Source organism: Haemaphysalis longicornis, unplaced genomic scaffold (genome assembly GCF_048455015.1).
Source record: "Haemaphysalis longicornis isolate Haplotype H1 unplaced genomic scaffold, Haemaphysalis longicornis Haplotype H1 scaffold_2, whole genome shotgun sequence".
Taxonomy (NCBI): domain Eukaryota; kingdom Metazoa; phylum Arthropoda; class Arachnida; order Ixodida; family Ixodidae; genus Haemaphysalis; species Haemaphysalis longicornis.
The window spans coordinates 99,631,127-99,646,057 of record NW_027526295.1 but is presented as its reverse complement, the minus strand read 5'-3'; the positions used below and the strand labels follow the sequence as shown (position 1 = coordinate 99,646,057).

Below are 14,931 nucleotides of genomic sequence, written 5' to 3'. Positions count from 1 at the left end.
GTTAGTCAAATCAAACCGGAGACAGCAAAGGATGATGGGATAGAGTGCTGGGCTCCGTGGGCTCAAGTCATGGCGGGACTCGGCTTCACAAATGTGACGTCAGGGCCTCTCCTAACCTTTTCTTTCCTCCATTTGGTCTGGCGACCCCGGTACATAGAGATCCCCGGTAGCCCCGCGAAAAAATGGCGGGAAAATTTTCGGGTACGCCAGCCGAAATGCTACCCGTAAATGTCCATTAAGCTGCGCACACATGATATTTTGCACTGTAACTGTATTAACTGTATGTACTTCGGCAGTGAAAATAAAAATGTCCCCGGTTCTTCTATCCGCAGCCTCCTGCGTCTATCCAAAGCAAGCCACGACGATCCAATAATGGCGGCGTCCGTGCTGTAAACCATAGAGTTTCATACTAATATACACTAGAGGGAAATGTGGCGCCACCGTCTAGGGGAGCCGCGCTTCGGCGAGCGTGCCGTCATGTTCCGGGCAGGCACGTTCCACTTGTCCTTGCCATGGCTCACGAACAGGCTGAAAAGTTGGCTTTGGCTGCAAAAATGCAACAATATTACTGCAGAAAATTAATCGAATTTGTTCTGTTATCAAAAAATAAAAGCTCCATAAAGATTGATTTGCCAGGGATTATTTAGAAGCTTCGTGAAAGATGAACAGAAAAACAATGTTACCCCTTTTGGCTTCAAGACGAAAAAGAAGCCATGTGGCTAACCAAGCCAAGGAGGCGAGGAACGTCGCTAGCTGCAATGGCGCCACCCACGGCGGCACGCGAATGCAGCGCCAGATTTCCCTCTAGTATATATTAGTATGAAACTCTATGCTGTAAACATAACACACTTGTCCGCTTTTTGCGCCGTGCATTGGAGCACAAAGTTTCTGAAAACTTGTTAACTGGGCTCCAAAAAAGCAAGCTTTTCTTCAGAAGACATGGCGCACGTTACGATGAACCAATATTTGCAACAGGTGAGTGTTTTTTTTCTTTTCATTCAGGTGGAGCGTAGCACCGCGAGAGATTGTCGCCAAGCGCAGCACAAATGCCCAAGAGACTCGCTCATTCTATCATTTTGCTTGCAGGTTGACGAAGCTCTTCAGCAGGGAAGAGGCAGAAAAGCTGCTGTGAGTTTTCTGACTTCATTCAGCGGCGTTACTGTATGCATTTTGTTTAGCGGAAAACAGCGGACTCCGTCGAGCCTTCAAGCGCAGTCCCAGAATAGTGTAACTGTCAGGTTCAGTACGTCTGTGTCACAAAACATTGTCTGCTGTATAAGAAGTGCTCGCGCTCTCCTCAGTAACCAAAGTTTGGTGATCGGTGCGGTGGGAGCCAGGAGGAGACGTATCCTAGCCTGATTTGCTTGTAAAAAGTAGTGACATTCGAATCGTGGGCAGTCGGTCAAAGCGAGAAATATTTGAACTGGATGAGCTCACTGCGAGAGCAGTTAATCGAACCCTTATATTCCAAATAAACCCTGCTTACGCATCGCAAGCTGCAAAAGCACGCCGATCCTCTGGCGCAGTCGGAATTTTACCTTGGGTCAAATTCTTCGACATTTCACAAGTTTGTTGCCATCTGGTACACCAAAATTTAACTGCGTACACGTAACTTGTGTGGATAAGAAGGACGGACGGTGTGGCAGGTGAACTTTTATCCCTTCCCCCCGCTGCAGAACGAATGTTGTGCAACAAGTAGCTTGTCATGTCTGGCATGATCGACAACTTTACCGTGCACGCCTCCAGAAACGATGTCCACAGATACAAGTATTTGATATGGGAAGATGTCAGTTTTTATTGCTCTGGCCAGATGAGATAATAGTTCTCTTACTGTCACCGTAGTACCATTGGTGTTACGTGATATTGGCAGTACGCTGGAGTGGGTATCCTGTTTAAACAAATTGATAGGAAACTTAAGTAGGATGGGTCATGGTACTAAAGAGCAGGTGACATGAGATAGAAGCAGAGCTGGGTTTGCTTTCAACAAGAATTCATGGGTACCTAGCAGGCAGTGCTTGTGGTCAGCTCTTATGGAAATTTACAATACAGGCTATGGATGTTAACCATTAAGTGGGGCAGGCATGCTGCACATGTAATAATGATTAATGAGTTCAGTGGCACCAGCAGGACAATGTTTATGGTGACTTAAAACAGGCATATCGGGTAATCTTTGAGGGCACGGGTGGTAGTACACCCGTGCCCTCAAAGAGAGAATATGTACTACCATTAGGTAGTACATATTCTCCCGACAGCTGTGGGACTTGCGTTCCTGAAATTCTCATGGCAGTTGGCTGTGATTGGCTGAGCGCACCGCCTTGAGCATTGGTGGGCCAAATATTCCTCAAAAACCCATTCTGTTGACTGCTTCCGTGGCATTGTGATATAGTACCCGCTTTGAGGTGGGAAGATTTCGGTTCAAATTTGGCTTAGGGAATTTTTTCATTTCCTTTTTTTTTTTTTTTTTTTTCAGTTTTCAGGATTTCACAATTGTTTGGTCATTGGACTCTTGTTAGCGAATTTTTTGCAGTAGGGTTATTCATACAATTAGCGTGCGACCGATGCACAGGAATTCTACTCGGTTTGGTGGGTAAAAGATAGGTTGTTTTCAGTGCAGCTGGACTGGTTTAAGTTAGCTTCCGTTGGGTTGTGTTAGTTTAGGAAACTGTGCCAAAAAATTTTCTATGGTAATTCTCACGCTAATTCTTACAGCTGCCACGAGAATAGGTACTGCCTTTCTTTTATTGTGAAGAGCTGAAAAGCGCCTTTCATAGTGACTTACGTAATACCTGCTTCTTATAAGAGAAAAGTGTACTAAATTCGAAGTGCACGGGAGAAGCAGAAATATGTTCTCTGTGAGAGTTTCAAGCAATAGGGAAACGTAAGCAGTGTTTGCCTAAATGTGCACTGTGCATCGTACTCTTGCATAGATCGTGTGGGTGTGCTCCAGTAAAATTGGGACTAGTGGTTTTGAAATACAATGCCACACGCATATGTAGGCCTTGTTGTTGGGCTACTCACTCGTTTAGTACACTGCATTACATACAGCATTTGGGTAGTTTCGAGGTCGCTGCAGGTATTTTGCTTCACTCTGGAATGAAGTGAATGAAGTAAAGTTTATCGTGTCTTTTGCATCGTGTGAGTACTTATATTCTCAGTTCGGTCACTAGTCCATCTTGCATTAAATTTTTATGGCCTGGTTATTATTAGTTACTATTAGTTGTAGTGCAGGACTCAAGATTAATTTTGTACCACCTGAGGATCTTCAACGGGCACCGAAATCTCGATGCGTGGGTGTTTTTGTTTCCCCCCCTCCTGCCAGAAAAACCTCGGCCACGTTTGGCATCAGACCACCATCCCTGGGCCGAGTAGCACAACACCTTAACCACTGAGCTACCTTGACGGGTCATGGGTGGCGAAAAGCCGCAAATATTGACCACTGCACCTTTCATTTCTCTCGTGGTCTTGTTTCGGGATTGTTCCCAGTAGCACTGCGTACAATTACTTGAATTCACAGCTGGTGACTTTGATGCTCCAAGTGAAGTCGTTCTTGTTCTTCAAATGGAAAGGGCTTAATGTATTCATGACCAGGCCTCCATCTATTCAACTTTCCCTTGGAGATGTGTTTGTATTAGGCCCCTTTCCCGCCAAATGTAGAAAACTAACAACATGTCTACTTTGTGTATAGATTGCAGGTTGAAAGGAAACAGTGGGTTGCTTGGCTTGTGTAGTGGCACTGTATGAACCTGTTAACTGTAGATCTGGGCTTGGAGTTGTGCGAGTGTGGTTGTTGCTGGCCGCTGTTGTCGCCGACCCTGCTGCAGGAGCTGCTGTCGTGCAAGCACGCGCACAGTGCGAGTGCCCGCCTGCAGGTGGAGGACCCCGAGCTTGCAGTGCAGCGGGTCATGGACGCCCCCTGGGACGAGGTGGTCTGCCAGCACCTCCGGTGGGTCCCTGATAATGATGATGATGATGTGTGTTTGTGTGTGTGTGTGTGAGAGAGAGAGAGAGAGAGAGAGAGAGAGAGGGAGAGAGAGAGCACTTCTTGTTGGATGCTAGCTGTTAGCTGCAAGCTACCCACTGCTCTAAGTAGGTTGCTGGGGTAGTTGTCATGAAGATGGGTGCTTGCTATGGCGAGAGCAGTAGCAGCTCCAGAGAGTGTGTAGGGGTTGGGACACAGCAAGGACTATCACACCCCTTTCCCCCCCCATACATTTGTCCTTCCTTTGCAAAAGTGACCCCTGTGTTCTATGCCCACTAAGCTTATCTGGATGGGGTCCTCACAGCTTGGTGTGGAAAGCAGTAACATATTTCAAACCCCACATCTGAACTTGATTTGAGCTCTTATCCGACCAGTATCCTGAAAGAACAACACTTGCAGCACAAATGGATGTATCATGTTTAAATATATAAAACTTGACCCTAAAATTGGTTTACCCCCCCCCCCCCCCCCCCGCACTTTATGGCATAATAGGAAAAGGCAAACACAGTGCCGTGATTTTACCATGACTTGCCACTTATATGAGGGTGGAAAAGTGAAATCATTTTGAGACTAGATGTTTATTTGTTGTTTCCAGAAGGAAATAAAACCTTGTCGGCGTCAGAAGTGCCTGGCTAGTGTGCATGTGGAACGGTACTTTATAAAAAAAAGCAAGCTTTTTTTTTAATGAGTAAGTTGTTTTTGGAGAGTGCCTGTGTTGTTCTCGCTTCTTGCTCATGTCCATCTGTTTCTCACGAAAGTTGCGAGTATGAACCAACTGGCCTAGTTTTCGGTTTGGGCAAATAAATGATAGCGAGAAGGGTTTTGAAAATGTGACTAACACTAAATTAACCCACAAATGAAGGTCAAGGAGAACCGTTTTTCATTCCTGAATTTGAAAGAACGGTCGAATTAAATACACAAGTAAATACTCCAACCAGTCTGTTGCACTGCAACAGAAAAGCTCATTTTGTGCACTGTCTCCTGTAACTACTAATCCATCTGTTCATATTTAATGTCTGTGCGACAGTTTGAACGACGGCTTGTCAGTTCTGAATGAATCAGACTGCACGACAGTAGCAGGTGGTGCGCTCTCTAGTGGGGATGAGCATTTCAGGGCATGCCTTGTTAGTCGGCTTGATCATCTTTCCCCATTACCCCTTTGTTTGGCTGCTGTAAGTACACTTCCTGTGTGATTTGACTGCCTAACAAGCTCAGTATCCTTCCTTGATTGAAATGTACTGGCATTTTACACTTTTTCCGCCCCATTGCACTGTAACAGCAGGCCGTACATGCTTTGTACAAGTGTGTGCATGAAAGCAGCACTGTCCTTTACATCCTTTGCTGCAGTTGTTGCACGTGCAGTTGTGCTCGGACCGCGTCCCTTAACGTTCACCCCTGTTCTCTCCCAGGTGCCTGTACCACATGAACAACTATGAGTTTGTGGAAGCCTACAAGGAGCAAGCCGTCCTGGTGCAATATCCTTTTTTCGCCCCACTGCTGGGCTCACCCAAGTCTACTGCGGCTGTTCGAAGCAGTTCTGTGCTTTTCAGTGTCTTACACATTTGTCATTTTTAACAAGAGGGAAGCTTCCCTTCCTAGCGTGTTTCCTGTAGACGTCCACTTTATTGAGAGCACACGAAGTTAATCCGAACAGAAGTTGATACCAGTATTATCGTTGTCCTGAAGTCCTGGTCTTGCTACACGGGTAGTTCTTGCTACTAGAGGCAGCATTTTCAGTAGCAAATTTATACAATTCGCCAGACAGACTGATTGAGGGCGTGTTAATAGTGAATTTAATGTCTAGGGTTTCATGTCTAGCTATGTATAGCCTCCAAGTTTCTGCCTCTCTAAGTTTTTTCCCCGTAGTTGAGTAACTTGGAGGCTCACTAAGAGGGTTGAACGTAAATTTAGGACGATTCAGCGAGCAATGGAATGGAAGATGATGTAGTTGTAACATTAAAGGACAAGAAGGGAGCGGAGTGGGTGAGGGAACAAACGTGTGTTGAGGACATATTAGTAGGAATTAAGGAGGAGAAATGGACGTGGGGAGGGCATGCAATGCGAAGGCAAGATAACCGTTGGTCATTAAGGGTAACAGAGTGGATCCCCAGAGAAGGCAGGTGTGGTAGGGGGCAGCAGAAAGCTAGGTGGGCAGGTGAGATCAAGGAGTTTGCATGGATAAATTGGTCACAGTTAGCGCAGGACCGGGAGACGCCTGTGCCCTGCAGTGGGCTTAGATAGGCTGATGATGATGATGATGATGATGTCTACCCAGATCAGTTTCGAAACAGAGCATTCGAAGGAGAAGCCCTTTTCTCCAGATTGTAGAGAGTTCAGCATAGCAAAACAAAAATGGTCCATCCACCGTGGCCTTGCTCTCAGCTCCCCTTTTTCTAAAGCTCAGTGCCATTCAGTTCAGTGCCATATTGATGAAAAATCGTTATTGTTGTCATAGTTGTTGTTGGATGGTACAGAAAATGGCTGCCGTAGTAAGAAGTAAACCACGTAAACCACATTTGAGTTCATGTGGCATTTGAACCCGGGGCTCCCAGGGGAGGGCTGAGTATGTTACCACTGCGCTATTTCTGCGTGTTTCCAGGAGCAGAACAGCTCAGTGCGTGCTGCTTGAGAAGTGAAGTGGACAGCACGTGAGCAGAACAGGTGCTGCTACATGCCAGCCACACAGAACTCTGATTCTGGAAAAACCGGTGGCGTGTATCGCCAGTTTGTTGGTTGACGTACTTTCCACCGAGACAAAGAAACAAAAGCAAAGGAAGAGACGGGGATACGACATAGCAGTAAAAAAAGTCTGATAATTATCGCTATGCTTTTGCTTTCAATGCACAGAAGCAGAGTGCCCCGAAGAAGTGTCTTGCTGCCAACCCACCACTACTAACTAAAATTTGAGGAAAGAAAAGCACTCCACTCCGGTTCCTGCAGCTGGTACGACTGATCTGTTGGTCTTGCTGCAGATGAAAAAAAGGGGGGAATGCGTCAGGACGTGGTTATAGGGGGCAGGGCATAGCACACACTGGGCTTTTCAGCAGCATGAGTTCAAAGATTGCCTGGTGTTGTGGAAAGGAGGGCCCTTGTTTGTCGCTGTTGTGGAGCCCTAAGGGGGTACACTGCTCTTAAAGCAACTTCTGTTAATTTTTAAATAAACACAGGGAAACTACTCAGCTGCTTTTTCTCTACTAATTTCAAATATGCCATTATTTTTTGAGCCAGTCAATTAGTTCCTGAGATAATTAGAGTTAATTGGCCATTTTTGGAGAAACGGTAGACAACGGTGTTAGCCAAACGGTGTTAGCCATAAAACTGTAATCTCTATATTTTCCTATACTATGAACCCTGGTGAGTGCAATAAGACAAGCGGTTTTTTTTTATGCGCTTGGAACTTGATGCACTTGACACCACTTTGAAATAATTTTACTGCTCATTAAGCTTTGGTGGCACCGCTCAGTGACAGGAACCATGTCGAATGTGCATTTCAGACACCAAAGTTTAATGAGCTTTAAAATTAGTTCAAAGTGATGCATAAAAAAATGGTCGTCTTACATTCACCAGGGCTCATAGCATTGGAAAATATAAAGATTACAGTTTTATGACTAACGCTGTTTCGTCTATTGTTCTTCCAAAAATGAGTAATTATCTCTACTAATTATTGTGGCAACTAATTGACTGCCTAAAAAATAATGTCACATTTGAAATTAGTGGAGAAAAAGCAGCAAGCCTGACAAGTTTCACTGTGTTTACTTAAAAATTAAAGGAAGCTGTTTTAAGAGCAGTGTCCTCCCTTAAGCACTCATGCATGGAAGAGACAATTGCTCCTGGCCTTTTGTGGACAACCCCCTTGACTGCGGGCGTGTGTGTGTGCCAATTGGGTGGCGCACGGTGTTCACCAAGATCCTGCAGTCCCTGAAGGAGGAGAACTGGGCCCTGCCCATCATGTACACCGCCTGCCTCGACCTCCGCCTCTTCGCCTCCCAGGTGAGCTCGGCCACTTATGCCTTCTCTGGGTGGAAGTGGGTGAAAATGAGGTTTTAAATGTCCCAAGGGAAGGAGCAGTTATTATTACTGATACTGGCACCTTTTTGCCCTTCCTATGATTTTGTCTTGACATTGATATCTGTCATCTCGTAGCTACACTACTAACAGGGCAAAGGAAAGGATTGAGGCTTAGCTTTGTGAATACTGATCTTATACCCCTGTCACATGGCACTTTCAATCGCGATCGAGCCCGATCCCGCTCGAACTCAATCCTGGTCCCCCAAGCGCGATTGAGGTGTTTGAGCATGACCGGACGAAAGTGGCGATAGTCATGTCTGATAAATATGGACCCCGTTAACATGGACACCCTGCAATATGGACGAAATTTTCGCTGACCGGTCTCTCGCCATGCAATTCTGCCCCGTTAATATAGAAACCCGCAGTCCGGAATATGGACAGCTATTTTGAGGACGAAACAGGGTAAATAAATGCATTTTTGTCTCGTTATTATGGACACTGGTTCACAAAGCAAAAATGATAAAAAATGACTCATGAGTCGTAACCATTAGAGGCCCCAGAGCGTACCAGAATTCACTGTTGGCCGAAGCATGCAAAGCCAAAGCATGCATTTATCTCGGAGTGCTCTTCCCTCAAGTACCGTCGAATTAGATCGAGAACATTCGTACTCAGCGAGCACCACTCTAGGGTATCAGATCAAATCCCTATCAAATAAGATATTGCGGCGTGGCATACGCCGGAAAGGCCAGTCCTGTAGCTCAGGACAAGATAACGGGACGACAACAGTTCATGCTAATATTCGCTGTGCAGAATAGGCAATGCTGTACGCTTCTCTGGCTTCTTTCTCTATGTCTCTGGTCAGTTCGGCAGACGCTATGGCTGGTGGTAAGCGTGAACAGACCGAGGTTTCTGCTCAGATGAAAAAAGGAAATGTGCCAATTTAAAAGTGAGCTGCCTTCAGCATCTGTTCAGTATGTGAAAGCTATGCTATGGAAGAGGGTGATCCAAATGGAGGGAGCTGCTGCCCAGGGCAAAAAACCAAGATGTAGAAGTATTAACCTTCTTCAAACATTATTCCCTGCTGTTTGTGTTTCGGACCTTGATTCGCTAATATGGACGGCTCACATTATAGACGATTTTTCTGGGGAACGGAAGCGTCCATATTAACGAGACATGACTGTTCTCTTGTCCCCACTGAATAATGGCGCAGAAGTTGACAACTTCAACTAACACCACAAACTGCATCAAATAACTGAACCCAAGTAAGCTTGCGGTAACATTTATATAGTTACATATACCTACGGCCACGCAAAGTTACCAGACGCCAGACGCAAAATACATTTATTGGCGCCACCTGGCGTACGCGAGTGCAACCGGTGCTACTTCTCAATCGGGATTGAAACATCCCTTGTAGCAGCAGCAGCGATGTGTCGAGTGCACTCGAATAGTTGATCGTGCTTCGCTTCAATCCGTATTGAAAGTGCCCGTGTGACAGGGGTATTACAGGTTTTTTCATTTACCGTGCAATTTTGTACTTGAAAAGCTTTTTGGGATGTTTTTATTAGCATGAATTTTATATTTGTAAAATTATATTTGTTGCTTCAGTGTTTGTACATCACCTTTTAGTTATAATCCACGAATATCATCACATCTGGCACATACAGTCATCCTGGATGTACTGAACCTGGATACATAATAATATTTCATATATTGAACAGCCCAGACATCCCCCTGGAAACACTAAGCAAAAGTATAGCACTTTTATTTGCATGTATTGAGCTCTTGTTCACCATCACATTCCATATATTGAACGCCGTGCCACAAGTGCCCCCGCAAGTGCGCTTCTCCTGGTGGAGTTGTGGGAGATGATGATGACATTTTGCGTGTTGCGTCGCTTGTGTGGCCTTCAACACCTACTAAGTACCTGTGTGCCTTCAAAACAGAGACATTTCAAATTCGAAATTCCCCGCTTCACGTTTGAGCATGACACTGCACAGCAAGCTGATGCAAGGCGAAAGCAGCGCAGTCCGAGTGTCGAGTGCATGTTCCTATGCCTGGTTCAGCACAGCAGCTTCATTGCTGCTCCAGACAAGAGGCGTTTAGACACAGAAGATGACGGAGTTGAGTGCCTTGAGAAGGATTTAGAGAGCTGTCAGCATTCTCATGCATCATCCCGAATGCCGCAGCAGCACGTAAGTTCGTGAATGTTGACAACAAGTTGCGGGCTGTGGCAAATCGCATCAGTGCGGCGATGGGAGTGAGGATCGCTGTTACCGAAGGAGCAGACCTTATTAGCGATGGTGATGGCGTTGACGCGACGACGACGCTGATGCCGTTTGGAGTTTGTTATATCCAGGATCGATTGTGACTGAACAGGGGGAGGAATTTTTTTTTCTTGTTATATTTAGCCCCATTCCTGCAAAAGGATGTGGCACCACCACTAGTGTGTTGGGTTCAATTCCTCACCGCGTCTTTTTCGATCTGGGCTAAATCCTGTGCTGTGGGCAACTCAGGGCGTATTCTTCTCTTCATTGTTACCTCTTTGTTCAGGTCTATTTGTATAAACAGTGAATGATGTTAAGAGTGAAGAAATCGACAGGGCTTCGAAACATCATCAGAGCAAGCCTTTTTTGCAAACTCAAAAACATGAGTGCAACATTCATTCTTCGCTTCCAGCTAGCATATGCCAACATTTATTGCTCTTACAGTGTTAATCACAAGCCACAATTTCAGCACCATTAGCGTCCTGTTAGGTCTTGTTACTATGCTTGTAGCTGTAGTTTGTCTAATGTGTGGCAGAACGCGAATCCAATGTAAGTGCAATTAAAAATGTGTCCTGAAGAAAAGTCAAAGCTTGTATTTATTGCATGTCAAACCCTCTCTTTTTCTGCCTATTCTATCGTCTTTCCCCGTACCTCTTGTTTCCTCGTGCCTAAATGCTCTTCCCCAACCCTGATTGCCATCTTGTGCTCTTGGGCCTCCCCCTCTCCCGCCTCTTCCATCCAGGCGGATGTGCAGCTGTCCAAGAAGGGCAAGGGCAAGCCAGGGGAGACCCTGGAGAAAGCCGCCGAGCTGCTTATGGGCTGCTTCCGGGTCTGCGCTTCAGACAAGTGAGTGGTGGCACCACCGGGGCAGTTCTGGGGTGATCCTAGAGCTAAAATGAGGGCATGCAGCGTGGTATTTGGTGCGCTGTGTGTGCAGTCTCTTAGCTGCTCTGCTGTCAGAATGTAAGAATGACTGTGCTAGTGCTGCTGTGATGTGATTGTTGCTGCACGGAACTGCTCCAGACCTTGTGATTGTTTAACTTTGTGTACTAATGAAGCTAACCGCCCAAACTCGTGGTATGCTTTCCATTGATAGCAACATTGTACACACCACTCGTGTGGTACACGCCTTCCTAATGTGTCCATAAACGAAAGGACGAATATTAAAAAAAAAAGTAGCGTAATAAAAAAGAAGGAAAGAAAAACACAAGAAGAAACCAGTGGTCATGTAGTTTGCCCCCTTTTCGTGCATGCCTTGTTTTTTTAGACAAAAAAAATAGACCCACAATTCCAGCAGATTTTTTTTTAGTGAACACTCATTACAAGAAAGAAAAACAGTGCATGTATGAAGATATAGCGAAGGTAATTTTTGATTGGCGAAAAACTGCCTGCATCTTGCTTTAGAAAAGTCATGTGCACATAAAGTTGTTGCCTGTTGTATGAAAAAAACAAGGAGCAGCACTTAAAAAGGGTGCCTTTTCCAAAAATAAAAAAAACATTCCTGTTGCGGTAGAGAGCCTTGTCACAAAAGTAAAATGTGGCAGAAATACCTCAGGGATAAAAAAAGGCCGTAAAATAAAAAGATGAGGCTGGGTGGGGAAGGAAGGTTTCTGTCATGCATGTTTCGGTTTCTCACAAGTTGGTACAAATGTGGTTCAGAAGTGAATTCTGCCACAACAGGACTTGGAAGCTGAAAAGCCAACTGCACTCAAATTTTTCTTTACGCGAATTCGATCTAAATAAGTAGTTTATGCACTTGAAATCACTATGGCGAAATCCTAAGCCTCATAAGCACACATAGCACACCAGATACCGTCGTTCAAAGTAGCTCTGAGCAGACGATGTTTGCACTTGGCGCGGAGTCGCCGAATTGAATAAGCTGCTTCATAAAAGTAAGCTGGTCGAGTCTGGCATTTTAGGCTAGCTCCGGGACGCCTGGGTTCGCTTTTCGATGTCCTTGGTAGAGGACGAATCGGTTGACACACACTAATATATACTAGAGGTAAATCTGGCGCCACTGTCTAGGGGAGCCGCGCTTCAGTGAGCATTCCGTCATGTACCAGGCAGGCGCATTTTAGTTGTCCTTGTCAGGGCTCATGAACAGGCTGAGAAGTTGGCTCTGGCTGCAAGAAAGCAATGATATTACTGTAAAAGACTACTCAGATTTGTTTTGTTATTATAAAAATGAAGCTCGAAAAAGATCTATTTGTCAGGAATTGTTTAGAAGATTCATGCAAGATTAACAAGAAAAAAATGTTGCCATTTTTGTTGATTTTGGCTTCGAGACAAAAAAGGGGCCTTGTAGCTAGCCAAGCCCAAGTAGGTGAGGAACGTCACTAGCTGCAATGGTGACACTCTCGACAACTCGCGATTGCAGTGCCAGGTTTCCCTTTAGTATACTATATAGTATGAAACTCCCGAGTGGACTGTGATGGAGAAGAGGAACCTGCTCTTGGAGCTTGCGACTTTCATGCGTCTTGCACGGTGCTCTGTCAGGAAAAGGTGATAATCCGCCGGGGGTTTTTCTGGTACACCGCCCTGTTGTGCCACCTTTAGCATTACCACAGTCGGTATCACAGCATCACAAGCAATATGAGCTATTTTTTCATCGTAGCAAAAGAGATAGAAGCCCACAAACTACACGCACGCTTGCGATGGTTCTGGAGTTAGTGAAACTTTTTTTTTACTTGAAAATAATATTTTTACTCCAAAAAATAGCGCGAAACGAGCACTTGCCTGCACATTTATCATTCCGATTGTATCTGTGACCACAAATGATCTTTTATAAATTCTTGACCACTTGCACTTCCACGTCCAATATTTGCCATATTTGGGCTGGCCGAATGCCGCATCCACCCCTTAGACCCCTTCAAAAGTATTATAACTTAACGGTTCTACGAGCAGGTATAAATATTTGTATGACTTTTGCCTCACTCGCCAAGTGAACCGAAATCAGCCTTGCTCATGGTAACGATAACGAACTCTCACAAAGATCGGCTGTCATCTTTGCGAAGTGCGAAAGCTAACAAAACTGTTCCTCTCCAAAAAGAAAGGATAAACTACAATTGTTTTAATTGCAAAATTCAGAGATTGGTTAGGAGATTTAACGCGCTCGTGCTGTACAGCGATGAGGCACGCTGGAGTGGAGCGCTCCGGATTAATTTTGAATATTGAAATAAAGTATTTACTTTTGTAAAGTGTTAGATTGGGTTTACTGGGAAGTAAAATGTTATCAACTGCACATGTTATGTGAAAGTATATAAAACAGTGGTAGTAGAAGGGTAGCTTTTTTAATGTTTCAGTGCGTCATCTAGTTGTGGAAGCTGACATGGAGTTTCAGTCGAATTTTGCAATTCGATCTCAATATGCAGGGAGGTGAAAAGTACTGGGTGGATATTTACAAATCTGTTTGCATGTAATGACGTAGTAAAAATAGTTAGTGATTGATCTCCGCCCTTGTGCGGTTTGTTCCTTCCGGCTAACCAAAGCTGCTTTTCCATATTGTACGAGGAAGTGCGTTTGTAAATCTGTACCCGCTTCTTTTACTTACTCGCAATGCCAAGGATTGCTACTCTGGCAGTTGTTCTGATGCAAAAATAACTGCCCGGTGGTCTACTTCATCTCGATTGATAGCAATGCGGCGTCGGAATTGCGCCTAACTTCATTAGTCTGGGCAAACATAATTGTGAGTTATTCTGTGTAAATAACAATGCGAAACACGATGCTACCACTCCCATTAGGAGGCTGCTGTGCGCAGCTACTGGTACCGGCGCGCCCGCCTCTGTTCCGTCACTTGCGTCATGTCCTGCTGCCAGTAATGGCCGCCTTTTTTTTTGTTGAGATGCGGGGCAGCTTATGGTCGCGCCTGTTCCCTCCGCCGTTGTGCGGTGTCCACACCCCCACTGCCTATGCGCATCCTCCTCCCCCTTCTCTCCTTGTCTCATCTCCTCTCCGGCATTCCACCTCTCCTCTCCGACGCTCCTCTCCTCTCCGGGATTGCGCAACGAATGCAACACCTGCGGCTCTGTGCGCGATAATGCGAAGCAGCTTAGTACAGTTGGCCTCTAAAGTAGAAAGCCTGCGTCTTCCAAAATGATAACCCGTGTGCCTGCCTAAATTTGTGTCTGTACTCACATGCCTGGTCATTGAAACACACCAGCCTGTCTGCCCTATATTGGTGTCCACTACAACTGGAAAAACAAAGTTCCTGAAGCGAGCCTCTTGTAAAACTGAGGGAAAGGTTACAGAAGCCCACTAGATAAACAGAGCCAGAGATGAACGCATCAGCATTCTGTTCCTGTCACTGGCCGTTAAAAAAAAAATGAAATTTTTGGGTGATTTCTTTTTTTTAGCAAGTTTCACTCACAGAGATTGTTTGTTTGTAATTTCCTTGCCCTTTTAGAGTTTTGGGGGATATTTCGGATATAAAACTGCTTGGATGCTTGAAAAATTAGGTGTTTGAAGTGAGTGCCCGTTCGTCTCTCTTTGTGTTGCTAGCTTTGGTCTCCTTTTTTTTTCTCGTACCGTTCAAATGGGCTTGAAGTTTTATTCGGCTTCTCTCAAGTTTTCGCTAAAGTACAAGGGCGACTCGAGGATGAAAAAAGAAAAACTTCAAAACTTCCCGGTGAAGATGTCACCAGCAGAGAAGGGAGGGAGGGGGTTATGGCTCTTGAATTGTAC

At 45.2% G+C, this 14,931-nt stretch overlaps 1 protein-coding gene across 1 annotated transcript in view; it reads left to right on the top strand.

Annotated features, from left to right (window-relative positions):
• Positions 1-836: 836 nt before the first annotated feature.
• The window catches only part of Pcid2 (PCI domain-containing protein 2), a 48,623-nt gene continuing 34,528 nt past the window's right edge, over positions 837-14,931 (top strand). The window contains exons 1-6 of the mRNA XM_077698046.1: positions 837-975; positions 1,087-1,128; positions 3,822-3,943; positions 5,389-5,454; positions 7,873-7,969; positions 10,994-11,097. Coding sequence (XP_077554172.1) covers positions 940-975; positions 1,087-1,128; positions 3,822-3,943; positions 5,389-5,454; positions 7,873-7,969; positions 10,994-11,097 — 467 coding nt within the window. The 5' untranslated portion in view covers positions 837-939. The remainder of the gene's footprint in view (positions 976-1,086; positions 1,129-3,821; positions 3,944-5,388; positions 5,455-7,872; positions 7,970-10,993; positions 11,098-14,931) is intronic.